The following is a 24,278-nucleotide window of genomic DNA, read 5'->3' on the forward strand; positions in this document are numbered from 1 at the left end:
CATTTCCAAATTTGGTGGTCCTAAATTTAAAGTTCTCGATAGCATAGAAGACAAACAAACATTCATTTATGAAATTATGTGCGTGGTAGACATCATCATTTGATGGTTGTACCTCCTGCTCGTAAAGTTATTTTTCGTATGGCTCCCATTCCAAGAGCTATTCGACTTCTTAATAAAATCTTTGCTGCTGAGTCTGAATGTGATTTTTTCCACCTTAGTGAGCGTAAATTGTCGGATATTATTCTAACATATTTGTCTGGCAGTCTGCGCTCACTGTTTTCATGATTTTTTCAGTCTGTTTAGAATAATATAAAATAAAATAAAATAAATAAATGATTGATTGTGATTTATGAGTGGAATTTTGATTTACTTTCTTCCATTTGAGCCTCACAGAGATGTTTTGTATTTGCAGTTGGTTCTTATTTATTGGAACTGGCTGTAGGTGCAAGACATTCCTTATGCTATATTTTACATATATTTGATATTTTTACGTTATCTGCTATTATTAATTGCTATTGTTTTTTATGATTATGTATAAATATATTTTTGTATGTGTATATACATATGTTTATATTTATTTTTCTTTCTCTTTTTTATTTTAAAAGACATTCTCTTCTTTGTTGTTTTTTAATAATTTGTAATTATTATTATTATCCGCTATTATTTATGATTATGTATAAATATATTTTTGTATGTGTATATACATATGTTTATATTTATTTTTCTTTCTCTTTTTTATTTTAAAAGACATTCTCTTCTTTGTTGTTTTTTAATAATTTGTAATTATTATTATTATCCGCTATTATATAGCTTATTATATTTATGATTGTGTTAAATGTGTTGTTTGTGTATATGTATATATGTTTTATTTTTATCATGTTTAATTTCTTTTGTTAATATTTTGTTTCTTTTCTGTTATATTTTTGACCGTTGTGGCGCATTTGGAATTCCTGTAAAGCTACAATGGTCTAAACTTTAAATAAATAAATATATACCTGATATGTAAGTATATATTATTTACAGATAAAGAAAGTCGGTCGAAATACTATTGGCGAAAGTCTGAAAATTCAAGCTTTACATTGAATTGAAAACTGTTGAGTTCGTTCGTTATTTGAAGAAAAGTTTTCCTTCAATCCCCTAAATTTCCTTCGATTTGTGTGGAAAATGATTTAAACACGATTTCATCAAATGAACTTTCAGTTACATTGAAAAGACGCTGGCATTTTAATTACGACATCATATTGATGAATAGACAAGCTTATTTATTCATAACGTGTTATGAATAAATGAAATGTTTCGATCTTAGAAATATATAAAGTACTTATGTACATGTATAAATTAAATATGTTAGAATAAGGCCTAGAAAAACCTTTTTATATAAAAATACTGAGAGGCTAGAGCGTCCATTTTTAATGTGATTGCATTTGTTCAAAAATTTAACCCCGTATGGCACTCTAGATCTAGAGGTTAATATAATACGATTACCACTACAAAGCAGATTATGTTATTTTATTATGAAAAGTAACAGAAACACAATTCCGCGAGTTTAAATTATGATGTATAAGTAATTTTCAAGCTAGAAATATTTTTCAAATGTATGAAAATTAAAATTATCATACATTTAATTTCAACTACCACAAAAGTATTATTAACCTATATATGTTTCACCTGTATGGAAAACGCCTCGAATACTAACCTTTCCAATCTCCAAATAATACAAAATGAAGCCCTAAAAATAATTTATAATACACCCATATATACTAACATAAAAAAACTGCATGCCATAAATAATATTCCGTTTGTTACAGACATTACTAACAAACTATCCAGTAAATTCTATGACAGAATCACTAATAACCATACTTACACACCTGTGAAGAGTTTTGGTGATTACAATAAAATGTCTATATTCTTCCGGTATAAACATAGATTAACTAAACACAATCTGCTTTAGGTCATCGACTTTAATTAATATTATGTATTAGATGTATTATGAGCATTTATAAGAATTGTAAATAGGTTTTTTTAACTCTTTTTCCTATTATGCTGTACATTAACACTAGAATAATATAATACTATGATTACTAACAAATTAAAATTAAATATTTGTCCATTATCGTTAAAATATAAAAAATAAAAATAGGTTTTCGTTCCGGCAAAAATAAAGAGTTTTCCGGTTTTCGGTTCGGTTCCCTGCCAGTAACAGCTGTAATCAAAGGATATCAACCCTCAGTAAAATCCAATACTTATCTGAGAAACATCTCATCTTTCGCATCTTAAAGTTCGGCACCTTTTTCCCATAAAAACACCTCTGCTCGGCTCAAATTACAGATTAAGGTTAACTAAATTTTAGCCATCGTCAGACAGAATGGTGTTTTTCTTCGTAGCTCTTTTCATATGGATGTATGTATGTATATATAAAAAAAATGGTTATCGATAATTGGCACTATTCTTATATACTATTTTTTGATGTTATCAACGCTTGTATATGAAGCTCGTTAATCTAATTTTGGCCAAACACAATATAATGTTAATAATAAGATAAAAATAGATGGCTCGTTCGACGAAATCTTCGTATTTAAAATACACCCCTCGATGGGGACCAACTCGATTATTTTCAATCTTCTTATTGACATAAGACTACAGATATAAATAATTTTCTTTTAATATACAAAGAGCTTTCCTTGTATAGCTACATAGATTATTTTATATTAAGTGTAAAATTAATTATTTTTAAGATTAAATTTTTGTCGATGGTCTATCTCTTGAGGGTTATGTCCGTATTAGCAACACCACTGTGGATTTCAAGTTCCGGAAAATTTTGATCATTGTCAAAGTTTTGTTGTTCTGTGTTAGTAACATTTAATGTATGTATGGTGAACGGATCTACCTCACGAATTAATTTTAAAATCAAAAAAAAAATCAAAAATAGATAAATCAAAAAATAAATAAAAAAAAATCAAAAATAAAATTTGTTTTGCCTTCTAGGGCTTCGCCCTCAGCCCCCCTGAGTTTTTTGCCCTCTAGGGCTTCGCCCTCGGTGCCCCCTTGAGCCTTTGCCTTCTAGGGCTTCGCCCTCGGTGCCCCCCTAAGCCTTTGCCTTCTAAGGCTTCGCCCTCGGCGCCCTCTGAGGCTTTGCCTTCTAGGGCTTCGCCCCTTTGCGCCCCCATGAGCAATTGTCGTTTAGGGCTTCACCCCTCTGCGCCCCCATGAGCAATTGCCGTTAAGGGCTGCGCCCCCACTGGGACTTTGAATCCATCGAATTGAAAAAAATCAAATCGGCGCCTATGAATCGAAAAATAAATAAATCGAATCATTTGTTCGATGACGGCTGCGCCCCCCTGGGCCCCCTTCGGGGCCCCATGCGGCCAATTTGTCGTACAGGCAAATTTCTCTACAGAAAATTGCCGTACCGGAAACTGCCTAAATATTGCTCAGAAAATGCTTTTTTTTACGAGATTTGGGCAGTTTTGAGCAATATTTGGGCAGTGGATTTGGATGTGAGATTTACAGATTTAAAATCAATTAGAAAATTCTTAGAAGAAGAAAATCCTCCAAAAGCGATAACAGATTTTTGTACGAATCCATTATCAGAACTTTATACCTTGTTTGTACACAGCCGTTTTTGATTGAAAAGCAAATTAAAAGCCTTGAAAAATCTATTACCCTCCAATATTTTAGAGCACACAAAAAAACAATTAACGGAGAGATTAAGTAGTAAATACTTACATAGGTATTAATGCAAGCCACACATACAATAAACTGAAAAAAACATAATGATATTACGACGAGACAAGTGGAAGGAATTGAAAAAGATGTAGAGAATTTTTTCAACATTGGAATTAATTATTTGGCTAAGTGATCAGTTCGACTGGAGAAATATGTTTTTTCATGTATGCTTCTCCATGAAGTGCCCGAGTGGGAAGGTAACAGATGAGCGTAATTCGCTTTCGATTGACACAGTGAAAAGCATAATTCAATGTGTTTTAAATTATAAAATGTCATGAATTGAATTCTATAATTATACAAACGGGGAAAAAGGAGCTGCTCCAAAACACGAGAACATCGGAAAAGTGTGATTGGGATTAAAGAGCGATGATAATGAAGTCACCGAAGTCAGGGAAGAGTGAAGGCAAGAGAAGAATGGATGAAATAAAATTTTTAGGTAATGTTCCATTTGGTTTTATTAAATTGAATCGCCTATTAATCTATACTATGTATTTTATTTTAGATTTGGTACAGACGCATTGTGTTAAAATACTGCGCAATTTTTTTATAATAAAGCTATGGATGTCGATAAAAGTGGAATTTTGGGATACCCTGGGGAGAAAACCTGGAATCGGAAGATGACGTGTGACCAGTGTTCGCGAAGATCGTCGTATCAAGCACATAATGCTAGAAAATCCATTCAAAACAGCGGTAGAAATTCCAGCAGGGCTTCAAACATCAGATCATGTGACATTTTTAGAAAAAACATTGAGGAAGAAACGGCTTTTTGGCAGCCAAACCACCCTGCCAAAAAGTCGTTTCTTACGCTTAAAATGCGAAAAGATCATCTAAATTAGGCTAAGGACCATAGGCATTGGACTGTCGATGATAGGAAAAGGGTTGTAGTTTCTGAAAAATCGAAGTTCAATTTCTTTGGGCAGGATGGGATCTGCATGGAAAGTTGGCGAAAGATTCCGCACGGAATGCATTTCTCCGATCGTTGCGCATTCACCTCAATTAATGGTTTAAGGGTGTATGATCGCATATGGTTTAGGATTCCTGACCATTATTGAGAAAATAATTAATGCAGAAAAGTAAAAAAATGTGCTTTTAAATTTTGTAATTCCAACGATCGAGAAAATAACGCAACATTCAAAAATCCGATTTATCAAGCGATTCTGCACCATGTCATCGCGCTCGAGCCGGAAGTACAATTTCGATTTTTTTTTTGTCTAAATCTTTTACTAAATGATTAATAATATCCTTTATCACTTACAGATCACAACATTTAAGAATATCCTGGGTATCAAATCATTAGAATGGCCGGGAGACAATCCAGATCCGAATCTATGGACTATTTTAAAGAGAAAATTGGCAAAACGACGTACATCAAATATCATAGAATTGCATAAAAATATAACTGAAACTTGAGAGAATGATATTACGATGGAATATTTAAATTCACTGTACGAAATCAACGCATATTGGCGATTATTCAAAATCGAGGCGGCAGTATGAAATATTAAAATATTGTTGCGTAGGGGTGGGTGGAGGATCCAAGTAAAAGGCCAACAGTCGTCTCACAGCGTTTATTGATGATTAAGGAGATACACGCACTGGCAGTGCTCAGTCCAGAATGACATGATATCACCTACGTACCGCCTTATAAAGGGTAGATCTCTCAGGACGTCTAATCTGTTTACCTGTTGTATAGTCACGTATTCGGATATGTATTTCCACGACATTGGGTCTCCCCGTACCGATTCTGAGAAAGGCCTAATAACGGTCATTGTTTAGCCTAAATGCACTTAGAGTCCAGATATAATCCTGGAAGTAAGTGCAAGCACTTAATTAATCCTTGAACGGTCACATAGTCTCTTGGATTCTATTCGCTTAATCCGCGGCGTACGTAACAATATAATACGTATAAGGCCTAAAGCCCGGACCCAGAAGGTGCCGCGTATTGTTCAAATCTTGTAAATGCAGGTTTGCCGAACCTTTTTTACAAAGGATTTACAACAATGGAACAATGAGCGGCCCCTTGGCCATCCTACCTCTACGTATAACATTGTCCAAAAGTAGTTTTATTCACAAAAGATCTTTTCAATACCTCACAAGGAATATTAGCTTTAGAAATCTAACAACAAAAATGGTGTAAGGATAGTCTGACCCTCATAAATTACATGGGCTCAACTTCGGCGCAAGTACCGTTAATGACCGCTTTCTATTTATGCATCCATTCCAAGAATATCCTGTTAACTATTTCCATTTCTTTTTTTTTGCTTAAATTGAAGTTTACTGATTCAAGAATTCTTTGAAAATTACAATACCGAATGTAAAAATAGTCGAATGCGGCATTTTCTACGTCTGAACCAACCGAAACGCGTGTACGCAAAATTATTTACGTAATCGTATTTTCATTGAGCAATACCGCTAATGTAGTCAAACCGCAAACCCGCGATTAATTATAAATTTTCAATCAGTATACTTATTATTTTACCTATTAAACGGATGTTTAGAGGTCCACTGGCGTATAGGGAACAAATTTATAGAAATTAATTGTAATACGTTTATATTTTATAAGTTTAAAATCCAATTTCACTTCACGTCAAACACAAAATAGTCGCGTCAAATAAAATTTACGAGTTTAATGAAGCGCCATTTTGAATATCAGCGATTTCCAAAGTGTATGCCACAAGAGCCGAAGAGCCTCTCGAGATATTCCAATATTTTCAATTAAATCTTTAAGAGCGTGTTTTGACATCAAAATTCTGATACAAAATTATTTTAAAAATAAAAAAGTAGCTCAAAAGTGAGTTTTATTTAATATTCTATGTATAATATATTGCACAGTGATCACATTAATTAAAACAATTTAACAATTTTTATTCAATTCTATTCTGCTTCTCTAGTCGGGCGGTCAAAATAGGTTGACGCTGTCCATACAAAGAACCTTCAGGAATCTGAAAAACATTATCGTCCTTATATTCCGCATCGATTTCCCCTTCTAAATCATCAACACTATGGAGTTGTTGCTCCTCTGCAATAATATAAAAAAACGTTATTGACAATACAGTCAGTGCGATTTTGAATCACAATCTTACAATTACAACCTTTTACAACTGCGTCATTATCCGGAGAAGACTCCTGACGATTCATAACTCTTTCCAACAATAGCCGTGTATATTTAATTATATCTTTTACGTTATAGCTAACTATAGAATCGTCACTGTTGAGCGGTACAAATTTATCACGTTCCTTTTCACTTTTGGCAAATATTGTTCGCAATAGATACAAAGCATTTAGTATAGAAGTTTCTTCCCAAGCCTGTTTGAAACGGTATTGTAATTAATATACATAAATATATAGATAAACTGAATCATATATTGTATATATAATCACTTGATGGCAGTCATGCAAAGCATCCGTCGACAATGCATTCTTAATAATATCTAAATTTTCAATCTTCGGCTCGACCAATTCCAAAAGAGTAAATATCAAATGAATTCCACAATTTATTTCACAGCCAAACCTAAAAATAAATTATATAGTAAATATTTATTGAAAAATCAACAGACAACACATGTAGAAATAAAAATAAAAATAAAGAATAAATGTAACAAAAAAACATCCGAGCCCAATTATAGATTTTTACAAATTACATAAAGACAAACAAATGAAAAAGAAATGAATAAAAACTATAACATGACTAAATAAAACAAAAATAAAGTGATATAATATTGGATAAAGATTATATAACAGAAATAGAAATGAATCAATCAATCAAAACTCTCCCGATGGCTTTGATAAATTTTAGTTAAACTTTTTCAATACAATTAATATGGGATATACAAAAAGGTGACCAAATAATTGAGGCAAATTCAAGGTGAGACCTTACAATGGAAAAATCAAGTAATTTAAGTACATGAGGATCATTAAAGGGTTTAGTTGAGCAGAGTAAGAATCCAAGAGATTTATATGCTTTATTAGTAATGAAGAAAATATGTTCAAAGTAATCGAGTTTATTATTAAGTATTACACCAAAATCCTTAATAGAAGAGGATGCATTTAGAATTGAATGGTTTAAATGGTAATGATAATGATAAAATATAACATATTTATAGTTATATTTCCAAGAGATTTATATGCTTTGTTAGTAATGAAGAAAATATGTTCAAAGTAATCGAGTTTATTATTAAGTATTACACCAAAATCCTTAATAGAAGAGGATGCATTTAGAATTGAATGGTTTAAATGGTAATGATAATGATAAAATATAACATATTTATAGTTATATTTTGTTAAAAGATAAAAGTTTATGTATTTTAAAGTTTACCTAAATACATCAAGCTTCAATTTCAAAATATCTAAACTTGCTTTGTTAATCTTCGATACAGTATCTTCTAATAGAAGAGCAAGACCTTCACAACTTGTCGGGGGTCTTTCTCTATATTTTATCATTAGTCGCTTTTGAATCAGAATAAATTGTGATGATAGGACATCTAATGATTTCTAAAATATAAAATAATCAATTATAAATATTTTACATACCAAAATAGTAAGGCAATATAATATTTGGAATAAATAGCAGTGCGTTGGAATGATAGTGCCCGTTTTAACATACTTCTTACAACCTCAACATTGACGAGCTCTTGCCGTGTGACAGTATGTTGGTCGATACTACTCAAAAACGATTGCAAAATATCTTGGGATATTCCTCCATAGAGAACAACTTTCAGCATTGCATTCTCTCCGTCTCTCAAATGCGGCCGTTTATTAAAATACATCAGCAGGCGGTGTAAGAATTCTTTAATAACACCCTCCATTATTGATATATTATCACATTGAATCCGGTAACGCTGTGAAGATTTCGCTGATATTATAGTAACAGGAGAATCGTCAGAGTACGGACTAGAGAAAGCAACAACACCGGTCGATAGTCCTAGTTCGGTGAATGTTTCAGATTTGAAATCTAAAAGTGTAATTAATATATAAAATACCTTCAAAAATATAAAATAGTAGCGAAGTTAAGTTGAAATATTCACCGTTGAAAAGTTCTAATAGATCGACGGTTGATTTGTTTGCCGCTAACGTTACTTTGTACTTTGAATCCTTCTTCGGTGGATTCAAACGGTATACTAACTGAAACGGCAACTGCTCGTCCTTTTTCAAGATGCGAATTTGACCCAAAGAGTTTGTAAATAAAACTACAACGCCAATATTGAGAGTTCCGATTGGCACCTTACTACGAATACATACTTCGGTTTCAACCGATATATCATCGGTTATGTCAGTAATCAATTGATTTGAATCTGAACACACAACCGGATCTTGGGTAACAAAAGTCACTTGCATCAATTCGATATTTGATCTGTCGAGAGGCTTTATTTTAACTTCGACCTTACATTTGTAGAAATCATGGGAAATAGTGTCATCTTCGGATCTAGGAAAGCTATCATCGACGATCAGATTTTTATCGATGAATATCGTGAATGGTAATTCTCTTTCAGATGCAGCTTTACTAAGGTTAATTTCTATGCATAAAAAATAAAAAATATTTATTAAAATAAAATTCAAATGTTTCAAATAAGTACATAACATATTTAATATGTAAATACGTACCGCTTATATCATTTTGGCTGCTTATTATGACTTGAAGTTTTTCCAACTCCACCTGTGCTTCGTCAAAATTGACTTCATTACTAGGCAACGGAGGTGCGGTGAAGAGTTCCGGTTCTGTTCCCAAATAGCAACATTTAACTTCGCCGTAATCGGTGAGCATAACTAAAGAGCCGGGTAAGTTTGTAAAGAAGCCTCGACCGATCCAAACAGGCATAAAAGTAAGTTGACAAGACCACAAGAGAGTGGCTTGTTCATATATTAATAGTGTTGATGTCTCCGATATAACCATCACCATAAATCGAGCATTATTCTCTGGAATGATAAATTCAGAATGTATGAATATGTATACGTTTGCGCAGAATAAAAGTTAAATATCGTGATTCTTACCATAATACCAACCAATTAAATAAGCGTGAGAACAAATAGGTTCAAAGTCAAACTTCTTCATAAATTTAAGTAAACCATTGTCGTTTAAGCAATAAAGGCATCGTTCTCCCAATAATACAAACGCACAAATATTGTTGCTAGTCTGCAAAATTATTATAATTATGTATACAAAAAAACGTTACCATGTAAAGCTAAAGTAATGCTGATTGTCAAAAAAATTTCAGGTATAAATGAAACATTGAGATATGATAAAGATTCACAATGTTCACTTATAAAATGTAAAAAAAATCTTTCGACATAACAGCTGGTTTATATATGTACATATGTAACTAGCGTTGTGCCCGATGGAATATCATCGCATGGATGTTGGCATATTAAGTTATTAAATAAAAATAAAATAAAAGAAATGTTTCAGTCCTGTGTTCGACCCGCACGCGATCGAATTTTGTAAATTAATGTTTATATTTAATTGTTTAATATGAAAAAAAAGGTAAAAATTACCTACAGACCCATGACAGGTTGTTCTTACCACTAGCGTAATTTGCGAAACTTGTGACAAATTTGACAAACATGTGGGAAACACGTGTTTATTTTAACACTGGTAGATACATTGAATAGCTGCCCACATGTGGTGGTGACAAAAAACCGAAACTTTTGAAATTGGGGTGAAAGAAACAAAGAATCAGTTCACGGTCAGTTTTCGCCCTGTTAACACGCTGCGTAAATTAACAATTATTGACTTAAAAATAGACTTAAGATTTAATTATTTTTAAATATAAGTTGTAAATTAATATTATTGTGTATAATTTATTGTGTTTTTACGTTCGCTTTAATATATTTTTTAATTTTAATTTAGAAACTTTTTTTTTGAAATGGCTACAAAAAAAACCATTTCAGAAGATGTGAAAGTGGCTATTGCAACGCTTATTAGTGAAAAGACATATAGTTACAGACAAATTGCAAAAAAATTTCATGTTTCTCACCCTACGGTAGCCCATATTGCACAATTGGTGCAATCGGGGGTTTCTCCAACTGCTACATTATACCACAAATGTGGGGATAAACGAAAAACCACACCGCGAACGGATCGAAAAATCATCACCATAGCTTTGGAGAACCGTAAGGTGCCTAATAAAGGCATTCAAGCTATTCTGAAAGAAGAGGGAATCGATATTTCTACAAGAACGTTGCAACGCAGACTTCGCGAAGTTAATGTCAAGAGCCGTGAAAAAGCCAAAATTGACACCAACGATGAAAAAAAAGCTTCTGCTATGGGCTCAGGAACATCAGCAATGGACTGTTGATGATTGGAAAAAGGTATTGTTTAAATATTAATATTTAACTAAAAAATACTTGATAACCTCCTATGTACTAATTTTTCATTCATTTTAGGTTTGTTTCTCTGACGAATCAATTCTATGGACAATGACAGATGTTATCAAAGACATCAGAAGACGACCTTCCGAGAAGCTGTGCGATGAATGCACCATTCAAACAACAAAACATAGTGCATCTGTGGTGGTGTGGTCGGTTATTAGCGGAAAAGGGGCTGGACCCATATATTTTGTCGAGAGTACATTGCGACAGGATCAATATAATTTTTTTTTATCACAAGTATTTTTGCCGTATTTTCAATCAGAGGGGATGAGTGCACATAATTATATTTTTATGCGAGATGGAGCCCCGTGTCATACGGCCAAAACAATTAAAAACTACCTGACCACAAAAAATATTCCAATTTTGTTATGGCCAGGTAATTCACCGGATTTAAATCCGATTGAAAATTGTTAGGCGGTATTGAAAAAAATTGTTTATAACAGCCCTAATACTACGTTGGATAATTTAAAAGAAAAAATAATAGATACATGAAAAAATAATTCACAAATAAAAAAAACAATAGAGTCATGCAAAGAGAGTATGCCGCGTAGAATTCGGGCTGTTATAAAAAATAGGGGAGGGACAACTAAATATTAAGTTAATTACAGTTTTTTTTTGTAAATATTATTGATGAATATATTATGCGTGTATAATAAAAAGTTTGGATTCATTTCCTGTTCTAAAATTTAACAAAATCGACAAAAAACGAGCTTTACGCTAGTGGTAAGAACAACCTGTCATGGGTTTGTATGTACATATAAACAATATAAAACACCAATAGAAAAAATTAATTAATTAATTAAATAAATTTTCAAAAGATGGCGCTAAATGCCCAGAGACTTAGCGCCATATATTAACCGAGAGAAAATATTGGTAGCAAACAGTATATACATATATAGGCAAAGAAATGTTATATTAATAGAAGTGGCTTTAGGCGTCATATTGTTGTCAAGTGACGATTGTCCACAGACAATCCTAAATAATTTTAGCATCAGTCGTATTTGACGCTTGGTGCTCGACGTATGTGTATGTCCGATAAAGACTTCTCTTTTTGTTTATATTACTCGCAAGATGGGCAAGCATCGGTAAAAATTGCACAATGCATTCAAAAACACACAATAAACAACATAGGATACATTTTTATAAGTAAATTGATCCGATTGTATTCCGTGCGTTGTAGCGTATTTATAGAGACGTACCGCGTAATATTAACAACAATTATTTATTCGTAAGGGCCCTTCTATTACTATTACATTTCTCTGTATATACATACATGAGTATATAGAAGTTTTTTTCTTTCCTTATTATATTCGTACGTTTTATTCTTCAGTATTTTAACGGTGACTTACATATGTATGTGGAATCGAAACAACTATTATAGTACGGCGAGCGTTATCTTACACAGACACACACACAGAATAGCGATATTATATATGTATATGATATGATACGTACATATGTTACGATACGATATCATATATGATATTGAAATCCAAACGAGTATATATGTACAAACAAAATTTCAATGTATGATCCTGATCCAGGCAGAAGACAGAAGGGGCAATTTCCACGGGTATCACAATTTTAGGGTCTCACAATTTTAGGGGACTCGCAATTTTACAGCCCTCAATTATAGATTTTGGAATAATATCTCATTTTGTGTGGTGCTTGAGCACGAAAAGCTTTTGTCAAATAATTTTTCTTTTTAATTTTAATAAGCTTTTTATTTTTATAATATATATATATTTTTTTAAGTTTTTCTTCCCCTGGTTTTGAATATTAAAAAATAGGGGGGGGGGGCTCAAAAATATCGGTTGCCCTGGGCCTCGCATTTTTCTGAAAGACTATTTGTATCTATGTGTAAAATAACCTGAATTTTTTGCACACTAATAATATTTTCTCCAACATTATATTCCCAATCTGCAACTGGCTTTTTTACTGCAATTGATTTTCCGTCATTAGCATCTGATACTTGTGATAAATTGTGATAACTGAAAATAAATTAATAAAAATGTATTAAAATGAATTATTTTAAATTATATATGTTGAAAAGTACATACATAAATGATTAATAAGAATACGTGAAACTACATGTAATATATACATTTACATACCTGAAAGCTTCTATAACCCAATTTGAATTGCATGTTATAAAAGCATCGGCACAATGGCTGTAAGACATTTCCCCCGGCAGCAAAAAGTTGGGCAAAAAGCAACTAAAAGTTGCAACATCTTGTTCGAAAAACATAAGCAAACCGTCCAAAGATTGTACGCATATGAAATCTCTTTCTTTCACATTGCCAAAAGGACCGACGACGAAGCAATAAGCAGCCCTCGGTAATTTGTGACCATACTGTTCCAAAAGTATATTCTGATTACCTATAACAAATAAGTTAAATACTATGAATATAAGAACACTACGATATTATTTCACAAAGTGCATTAAAATCAAACCAATAAACAATAAACTGTATATAAAAATAAAAGAAAATAGCAATTGAAGGTGATTTAGTACAGTATTCATATTACCGTATTCGGTGTGACCTTCTTTACTCGATAGCATATATACGGAAATGCTACGAGGATGTAACACAGCTATGTGTTCTATACTAGAACCACTGCAGACGAAAATCGTTTTATATATGTATATCTTGTATGACTTTCAGTACTGTACGATTTTAAATATATGTACTTACGGCATTAGTTTTCCTGTGTCGATTTGCAAGATCGGTTTATCGGTCATGAACTCGAGGATTACATCCGTGGGCTGGTAGGCACCCTGTGGCCTGAAAATTTGTATGAGTCCATTTGGGGCTCCGAATATGACGATGTCACCGGAGCCTTCGGGTCCGATTTGTGATACTTTTAGAGAACCGTTAAATAAATCTACTGCTGCCTCGTCGAGAGCAGTTCCACTGCTCCACCAATCCCTGGCTTTGAATAAAGACATTTTGAGCTGTATAATATATGCTATAAGAAATTGATCTTAGAAACGGTTTGTTATGGAAATGTCAAACTGAAGTCACAACAATGACAACTGACAGTAAAATGAAGTGCTGCTAGATTCTCTATCTTAGCTTTTTTACTCGGTCGGTCAACTTAATTGGAAGTTATTGAATAATAAACATATTTGACAACTTTTTGTGCCCTTAATGGTGCTCCTATTGTAAGTTAAAAATATTTGTCGTATACAGGACATTTCTTACAAAACAATATTTCTAAATATGCATTTCAATGATTAACGGCATTGAAGTGGTGAAGTGGTGATGCACATTTATGAAAATTAATTTATTTTCTTGAATGCCCTAATGAAATTCTAAAAAATATTGGTTAAAATTATACTTAGTGATCATTACATTTTACAGTTTTAACATTTAATTGCGCTTTATCACTGAATCACAAATTTTTCATCAAAGACAAAAGTTGTTTGGTAGGTGTATTTGTTCCTGGTAAACAACTTATTCAACATCAATATTCAACTAATTTGCCAATATTTTTGTAAAAAACATCATTTTCGCCGAAGACTCTGAATATTTTAATCCATCTAATTATTAGATAAAATACGTTATATTCTTTAGTAATCACCAATTTAGTAGTCGGTTTCCCGGCCTATGGAAATTCAGTTGAGTTTGAAAGAGGATCGTTTATTTTCGTTCAATTGTTACAATGGTTATTGTATGTACGAAGAGGTTTCTTCGGAGATGTGATCTGGTTGAACTCCAGAGATTCACTCTGGTGTTGTGGGCTGCTGCGTTGCTTTATATACGTCTTGGGTTGGAGCGTGTCGCGTGCAAATGCTTTGTCTTCGTTTCCAGAACATGTGTGTTAAAAACACGTGTGACCTATTTTCGATGCGCGTGCATTCGGTGCGTGCGTTGACCTATTTATGAGGCGCGTGCAGTATAGCTGGGGTCGGCGTCGTTCGTTTGCCACGAGTAAATGTCTTTTTATGACACGTGTGTTCGGTATCCTGATGACATCACTGTGGGGTATCGTTTGTTTTACGATCAAACGATGAACTCTTTTTTCTGGAATGGTCGAAGGGTCGTTGCCCTTGAGTTATGCGTTTTTGGACAGGATCGATGATGAGATTGCTGGTTTTGATGTATTAGCACAAGTTGTACTATATTCCTACAATTCGATAAAAAAAAGTGTACTTGTTTTATTTCACGACTTACCACGAAAACCTATAAGAATAGTTACCCGGTTTATGTTTTATTTTATTCATTACTCGGCGTATACAAAATATGAAGTAAATAACGAAGGGAGATATGAAACGGAATATGTAGGTGGGAAGTATGACAAAGGTGTTCAGGTGGAGAGTGTAAAGAGATTGAAATCACAGTGGGTGGGTAACGTATCTAGAAGAACCAACGATAGATGGGCAAAATAAGTGCTCGAATGGTACTTGAGAGATTGTAAAAGGTGTAAAGAAAGACACAGGGGCAATAAGTGGACGAAATAAATAAAAATGTTTGGAATGAAATGGATGAGAGTTGCTCATGATAGAGACGTATGGAAATGTATTGGAGAATGTTGGATGGTGAATGTTGTCTCACTCGCCCTATTCCCATAACATAAATTTATCATGAATTATCAGTGTTGTATTATTTTAATTTAAGTGGCCAATGACTAATATGTCTTTCACAAATAACAAGAAAAAGACTTAGAATTTAAAAAATATTAATATATGTAAAGTATTTCGAGTGAGAACAGGAAGTGACGCTGTTGCTGTTATGGCCAAAACTTCAAGCTGTCAGTGTAGAAGTTAGGTTAGATTGAGTCGAGTTTTTGAATTGCAATTAATCATCATGTCTCTGCCGTCCGGGCCGGAGATCACCGAAGCTGATCAGATCAAAACGGTACTCCTCATCAACTTCGAGCGATTTGATGCAATAATAATATCAAATTCAATAATAATAATATTTTTTATATAATTTTCCAGTTCAAAGAATTCCTCGTTTCGTATAACAAACTCTCCGAATTATGCTTCACCGATTGCATCCACGACTTCACATCCAGGACAATTAAAAAATCCGAGGTTTTTATTTCACCCAATTTCGAATACATACTGTAAATACTCTTTTATTTAATTTTATGCATCGAATTTCAGGATAACTGTGCTCTCAATTGCATGGAGAAATTTTTGAGGATGAACCAAAGAATAACGCAACGGTTTCAGGAGTATCAAATGACTGCTAACGAAAATGCAATAGCCATGGCTCAAAAAGTCAATCTACAGTGACGAGAATGCCATATTTAATTTGTTATATAGTTACGTATCTGTCAATGTAATATTGATATGTGAAATTAGATCGTTTAAAAATAACATTTTGCTTCGTCTAATTAGCTAATTTGCGTATGTGTTTTACAAACATTTTCAACAATATATAATAATATGATGATACTTATGTACATGTAAAATACTAATTGAAAGTGAGTTCAGTATTTAAGTTGATTAATGGTCTTTTGCAAATCGTTTAAGTGTTCTTTTATTATAAACGTTTGATTTTTTGTATCTGTTAATAAAATGTTATAAAAATATTTATGCTTTCTTCTTGTACACTTAAATTTTATTGTTTTAAATAATACATTAAAATCTAACATTCTACACAAAATAAATATATTTTATAAATAATAAATAAATTAAATTATCAGTATTCGTAATAGTAATCGTCCCGTTCGTTCTTTTTCGGCCTGTAGTGTCCAAAGTTATTTGCTCCGTCATAGTCATGATAATGATTGAATCCTTGTCTGCTATGTTGGTTGTGATTGCTTGAATGTCCTTGTTGAATTTTCTTGGGACGTATAATGTATTTGTGCTTAATGATGTGTCCTGTATTCTTCTTTGACCACGAATGCTTGTCGTGTCCCTTGTTCTTTTTCTCTTTGGGTTTATAGTGAATTTCTTCACTATCGTCTTCCATTCCGTGATATTCGCCGCCATGGTGATGATCAAAGTCTCCACCGCCCATCGATTTGCCGAAATGTTTCGATGTGTGGATCACCGTCTGGATCACAGGTATCCTAATTGGATATGGATGGGGTACGTTCACCTTGACTTCCTTCTCTACGTTGTAGGGCACGTGTTTTGTTATCGGGATCGGTATATTTTTAATCACCGGATACGGTGTTATCTTTTCGAATGGTATTTGTAGTTCTTTGATGATAGAAACTGGCACTGGTTTGTAATGTGGTACTTTGATCGGGTAAGGATGAGGTATCGGGACCAGGATTGGATAAGGCACTGAAATGTGGAATGGTTTTGAAATCCCAACTGGAACATGTTTGATCGACGGTATCGCTACCGGTTTTGTAACATCGATATGTTCACCGAGAGTCTCAATCTTGGAAGTTTCGTAGGTATTTTGTGGACTGAAATCGGAATTGAAGTGTCCTTGGTCCTTGAACGAGTTTATGAATGGAATATGTAAGGCTTCGTCCTCGCCGCCGAATCCCTCTTCTCCGAATTGATGGTCGTTTCCAAACTTAGCGTAGTGTGAAAACAGATGAGTGTTACTCGAACTGGTGTCGAGGTTTGTATCGTCAAAATTATTCGAAGATTGAAGGTTCAGGTAGTTTTCACTGCTTGGGTTATTGTTATAGTCTTGTCTGCTGGAATAACTCACCGCTTGCCAAGGATTGTCTCTGAATAAAGTATATGGATTGTAGTCTAGACTGGTCACTTTTGTTTGTAAAACAACGCATATTACAAACACCTGAAAGAAGACAACAAAAATTACATATTTATAATTTGAATGGCTGAGTCACAGTTTCGGATAAAATCAAACGGTAATAATATAAAACAATTATGTAAAGAGTGAATTGTAATTTACATTTTACACTTTTGCATTGATTATTAATTATGCTGCCGACGTATAATTTACGCGAAACATTTGGGTCATTTTGGCGTGTCCACTAGGTGTAGCAAAACGAAATCAATTTTCCCTTTCAAATAGATTTTTTTTTGTTGCCAATTACTCTAATGTATTCCAAAATCATCGTCTCACTTTCGAGTAATTGTATATTTTTTTTAATTTATTCGTTATTTAGGTTTAGTCACCTTTGTCAAATTACACATATGTACATGTACGTAGTTAGCGTTCACCGTTTCAGAACACTGTTCCTGTACCGTAACTAAATATGTAAGTAATTTTGTGTAAATTTTTCTTTCCAAGATTCTAGATGAGATAAGCACAACATATTTATCGATGCGGTGCAAACGATCGAAAAGCGCCAGACAGACTGAACCACAGATTAACGACACGTGTACCTTATGCGTGCGCACTGCTCGCACTTACACTAAGCGAAATCTATCCGAAGTCTCGACATACCTACCCTGTATACGTTCTGTGCTTCTGATACTTTAGTTCCGAATTATCCCTTATTAAATTATTAAAAACTCGCCAGAAAGATCCAACTCAATTTTAATAATTACCATTTTAATAATTGCATCTGTGCACATCGAAAGGTTACTCGTCATCTGATGTGCAATTTTTCATTCGTGAAGTCGAGAATTGCGTTTAAAGCAGCCATCCAGTTAATCTGTGGTTCAATCTGTCTGGCGCTTTTCGATCGTTTGCACCAAACCCCATATTTATACTTCATATTCAAAATATTTAGAATTCCACTGTGGAACTAATCCATAAATGTTTCAAATACTACTTTTACTAAACGAACCTTACTGTTACTATTTTTTATACAAGGATAATTGCAAGAAATTTAGAATAAATACAATTTTCTTTATAGAATTTAAAATGTGCTTGTATGTTTGTTCAATGCTTGCGTGCGGGCCTTTTAGATTTAGGGATGTAGGAATCTAGCACAACTTGTGCTATTACGAATCTAAATCACTGATCTCATCATCTATCCTGTACAAATACGCATAACTCAAGGGCAACGACCCCTTCGACCATTCCAAAAGAAAGAGTTCATCGCTCGATCGTAAAACGAACGGCGATGTCATCAGGATACCCTAACACGCGTCTGAAAAGTCATTAACGCGTGACATGCCCGCATTCTCAAACGAACGACGTCCTATCGCTGACCCTATAAACCACACATGTACCGAGCACGCGCTTCGAAAATAGGCCAACACGTGTGCCCAACACACGTGTCCTGGAAACGAAGACAAAGCATTTGCGCGCGGCAAGCTCCAACCCAGAACGTATATAAAGCGACACAGCAGCTCCAGACGCCAGAGTTGACCTCTGAAGTTCAACCAGCTCACTTCTCCGAAGCTCAACCTCTTCGTACATACAATAACCATTGTAACAATTGAACAAAAATAAACGATCCTCTTACAAACACAAACGATGTTTTCTTAGACCGGGACACGGTCAACACATCGGTCCCGCGTACTAAAGGGACTCAAAGGGTTTTTAAATAAAAAAATACTATAAAATTTTTCAAATAAGTCGTAAAAATTTACTTAAAATTATTCATAAAGGTCTGACCGCACTATGCGTCTGCGACACGAACGGCAACGTGCGGCAAAATATTGTTTGTATGAAATTGTATGACATATAACGCACTACGCGTCACGCGACAGAGTTGCCTTTTGTATCAACTTTGCAGTGTTGTGTCGTGCTGCAGCAGTCGACGGCCGCATAGTGCAGTCAGACCTTAAGACTAATGGAAGCACTAGTTAAAAGTTTATACTCCTAATTGCGAGTCGAATTTTGACGATTTTGTACTTCTTCTCACGACATTTAATAGTTTTCCGTTATGGTACAATTATAATAATTGTCTACAATAAAACCAAAGTTAAATTAAAAAAGTAATGGTTGGTAAAATATTTTCGTTTCATTTCTGTATTGCGAATCTTCAGATTTCTTTCTGAAACTCTAAAGACACGTTCTCGTATTTGATATCGTTCGAGATTTTCGAATTGTTATTTTATTTTAAATGAAATATTTGATAACGTGATTTAATATAGTTTTTTTTTTCAAATAAATAAAATACTAAAAGAAATTTGATGAGTCAACTCAGGCTCTGCGAATTAGCAATATTATCCATTGAACATGAAGAAGCTTCTAAAATGTCTTTGAATGATGTAAATTGCAGAATTTGCGATTTTGAAGGCAAGGAAAAAGAACATTTAAATTATGTGAGTTAATTATCAATTTAATTTAAAGTAAAAATACTAAAGGAGGGCCTTTTACTTACATTTGCATCTGGGCCCAATGTTTCTAGTTAAGCCACTGACCTCATACCTTATTTTAAATCCAACTTATGTGTATGTAAATGGATTCACCAAAGTCTTGAACAATGCTAGAACTTTTCAACTATTTATGTAATTTAAATTATCATAATAATTTAACTACTTGGTAATAATATGCATATATAATTGTTTATTACTAGACCTTAGCAACTGCAAATATACCTAGCGTTTCCCATACCAACATTATTTAGTTCTTTATATATGTATGTATGCAGGGCTTTTTTTTATCACATAGTGGAATGGCGTTCAGGCACTTTTTTTCGTGGAACTTTTAATGCTTCAAAAGCAATTAGTCAAAACAATGTTTGCGTATATATAATCACAATCCATATTTATATAATTCGTCAAAATTCGGCAAAGGAAAAGCTGCTTTAAATGATATTTCATTATAAATTTCCTTAGTAAAGAAAATATTGTCAAGAAGTGAGTTCTGGAACCTTTTTTTTTTTTAAATTCCCTGTTTGTACATATGTATATGTTTGCCAACAAATTAAATCGTCAGTTTTATTAAATAAATGGTCTGTAACTTAGAAAAATGTGATAATACTCTACTATATAAATAAAAATAAACGGTCAGTAGACCGCTTATTGTATAAGTATTAAGAATTTTCTGACAAACAAAAAATAGTCAAGCAGTCAGTGACCAAATAAATCCATACCTATATATGTTTGGTTCAATTACCATATTAGCAACTGATTACTTTGATAATAAAATTAGAAAGAGCGATTAAGTAATAGCGTAATATAAATTAAATTATTAGAACTGCAAAAAATACTAAAAATTCAATTTGATTTAATGATTTAATACAATCACTTAAATTAATATTGAATAATGAAAACTAACTTGAAAATGTTTCAACTTATCAATAGCGACATATGGAAATGAAATAGTATCAATTCAACATTAAAATTAAAGTATTACCCGCCACACTTTTTTTACGAACTCCATTATTCATGAATGATTAGAGATTTTGGTCACACATTGATTTTTGTCTGAATTTAGAAAATATATACTACATACATATAATGTATAGACTTCAATAATGAAATATAAAAATTTTATTTAGATACGAATACAATTTTTATAAAGGAAAAAATAGGTTTTTGAGCTCTTTTTCCTATTATGCTGTAGATTAACATTAGAATAATATAATACTATGATTACTAACCAAATTAAATTAAATTGTAAAATAGAAAATGATCAGTAGATCAGTAGCTACTAAACTAGATATAAAATGTATTGCGTACATAATTTCGTAATAATAAAAAGCATTTAAAAATCAAAAAAATAAATAAATATAGGAAAACTACATGTACAAAATTGTAAACGTCGAGATGCAATTTCAAATGCAAAATAAGGAGAGCAAAAAACTTATTCATTTATGTACATTCAAATTAAGCGGATTGCTTTTGATCCAATTAGTTAAAAAATGTTATGTTAAACCAATACCAATTAAAAATGAACTTGCAAGCCATTTTAATCCCATTCCCCAGTTTTATTTATATATGTATTTAAATATATATATATTATATTTCTATACAACAACTTGAATCAAAATATTGTAAAGAAATAGACTTTCAGTCGAATATCATTTACTATTAAGCATATTCTGATTTATTTACCAAAATCAGTATAGAAAATATTAATAATATAAAACCTTTAAAAAAACGTACCGGTGCCGATAGTCGATGCAACATGTTGGTTGTTTTAGCTTTTTGTTTGGATATGTAGCACTAGACAGCAAACAACAGTCTATGATCGTCTCAATGTGTGATATGCAGTGTACGATCTGTGATTTTATTATATATATGGAACATTTTAGAGAGGGGACGCAGCGAGAGCTCGGCTGAAAAATTCACTCTATTCACCTCCCCTCTCTCCCTTTCAAGTTTGCAATGATATATTAATTACATATTAATATTTGAATTTAATTGGATTTATCATGTTAATTCAATAATGAACATATTTATGTATGTATTGAACGAGTTTCTAATTTTTGACATGATTTGATAGATTTATGTACGAATTATTCAGTATTTTTTTCTCAAATAATGTATGTATGTTATTTGTTTTACAAAAACATATTTTTAAAACAGATATTTATCAATATGTTCAGTTTGAACATATAAACATCCAGAGAAGATAGTTGACCCTAATATATTTCAACAATCATAATGAGATATATCAATACTTCAATATACATATGTTAGTTTAATTATATCGCGCGCCCATATTACCATTATTAACCTATGCTTCACCTGTATGGAATAACGCCTCGAATACTAACCTTTTCAAGCTCCAAATAATACAAAATGAATCTCTAAAAATAATTTATAATACACCCATATATACTAACTTGAAAAAACTGCATGCCATATATAATATTCCGTTTGTTACAGACATTACTAAAAAACTAACCAGTAGATTCTATGACAGAATCACTAATAACCATACTAACACACTTGTGAAGAGTCTCGATGATTACAACAAAATGTCTATACCCTTCAGGTATAAACACAGATTACCTAAACACAATCTGCTTTAGGTCATCGACTTTAGAGAGTCTTTAATTAATATTATGTATTAGATGTATTATGAACATTTATAAGGATTATAAATAGGTTTTTGAGCTCTTTTTCCTATTATGCTGTACATTAACATTATAATAATATAATACTATGATTACTAACCAAATTAAATGAAATTGTAAAATAGAAAATGATCAGTAGATCAGTAGCTATTAAAATAGATATAAGATGTACTGTGAACATAATTTCGTAATAATAAAAAGCATTTAAAAATAAAAAATATATATATGTAAGTTTAAACAATATGGAAATTTGTTTCAATTATTCTCGAACAATCCTCGAAGTTTATAAATAAATCTAATATATAATTTCGAAAGAGACTTTGTATGTAAGTATTGTTAGTTTGGGAATTTCGTAAACAAGTCAAAATTTCTGACGACAAGTCGATTTTCTTTTTTCGATTCATATAAATTTAATAAAAAAACAAATGAATATTTACTATTAGATTCGCCATGTTTACGCTGTTTATATTACAAATACTGAGCGAAGCCGGGTAAAACAACTAGTACAAATAAAGACAAATTTTATTTTTTCATATAATTAAATGGATAACTTTCACCTTTTTGTTTTAATATTAATATGAATAATGTAAATTTCAAGTTCAGCATTTTTTTTTTGTTTTTTGCCAACTTAGTGTGTGGCTTTGCATGACCGTGTTTAATTAGCATAATAATTATTCTTCTGCACCTTTATAAAATTATTCGTCTTGTACAAAAATTTACTCTCTAATGGAATATGCGTTATTATTTGGAAATAACTTTGACACGAAGTGGGAACATTCACATTAGATCGCCAAATTATAAATGTGTATCACCGTGTTATTCCACATAATGAGAAAAAGTTATTAATAATTCACAAGATGAATTATAATTGCGTTTGATTTTCATCTCATGCATTATTAACGACTGTTTGTTTTTAATTCTTATATAATAGCGTCTTCCATTAATGGTATTGATCATGTATGATAAGATAAATCTTATGTTGAATCTAAGAAACTGTGGATATTATGTTCAAAAGCCATATTTCAACGACCAAATACTTTTGAAAATTGAATATGTATTGAAAACAAAGGAATATGAATATAATACTACTAGAGGTATTACCCGGCTTCGCTCAGTATTTGTAATATAAACCGCTTAAACATAAATAATCTAATTGTAACTGAAGAGTAAATAACTAATCTAATAGTAACTAATCCGGAACTGAATCAGGATTCTGGAAACAGAACTGAAAACGGAATCAGAATCCAGAACTGAAACAGGAATCGAGAACTGGAACTGAAAAGGTAATCCAGATCCGGAACGGAAACGTACCCGGATCCGAAACTGAAAAAGGGATCCGGATCCAGAACTGAAACAGAAAAAAGGAATCC

The 24,278-nt window shown here is 32.4% G+C and overlaps 2 protein-coding genes across 2 annotated transcripts; one reads left to right on the top strand and one right to left on the bottom strand.

The window, feature by feature from the left end:
- Positions 1 to 6,516: 6,516 nt before the first annotated feature.
- BBS9 (Bardet-Biedl syndrome 9) lies at positions 6,517 to 14,044 on the bottom strand. The gene is made up of 12 exons (XM_077436620.1): positions 13,791 to 14,044; positions 13,624 to 13,712; positions 13,209 to 13,473; positions 12,965 to 13,085; positions 9,730 to 9,859; positions 9,331 to 9,642; positions 8,754 to 9,242; positions 8,343 to 8,680; positions 8,045 to 8,220; positions 7,111 to 7,240; positions 6,822 to 7,035; positions 6,517 to 6,748 (listed from the first exon to the last, which is right to left on the bottom strand). Exons 1-12 carry the CDS (start codon positions 14,042 to 14,044, stop codon positions 6,594 to 6,596), a joined length of 2,673 nt encoding a protein of 890 aa, XP_077292746.1. The 3' UTR covers positions 6,517 to 6,593.
- A 1,758-nt stretch (positions 14,045 to 15,802) lies between these two features.
- Tim9a (translocase of inner membrane 9) lies at positions 15,803 to 16,708 on the top strand. Its single transcript, XM_077436095.1, has 3 exons — positions 15,803 to 15,956; positions 16,040 to 16,135; positions 16,208 to 16,708. Exons 1-3 carry the CDS (start codon positions 15,906 to 15,908, stop codon positions 16,337 to 16,339), a joined length of 279 nt encoding a protein of 92 aa, XP_077292221.1. The 5' UTR covers positions 15,803 to 15,905; the 3' UTR covers positions 16,340 to 16,708.
- The last annotated feature ends 7,570 nt before the right edge of the window (positions 16,709 to 24,278 follow it).

The sequence above is a fragment of the Arctopsyche grandis genome, chromosome 8 (genome assembly GCF_051622035.1).
Source record: "Arctopsyche grandis isolate Sample6627 chromosome 8, ASM5162203v2, whole genome shotgun sequence".
NCBI lineage: Eukaryota > Metazoa > Arthropoda > Insecta > Trichoptera > Hydropsychidae > Arctopsyche > Arctopsyche grandis.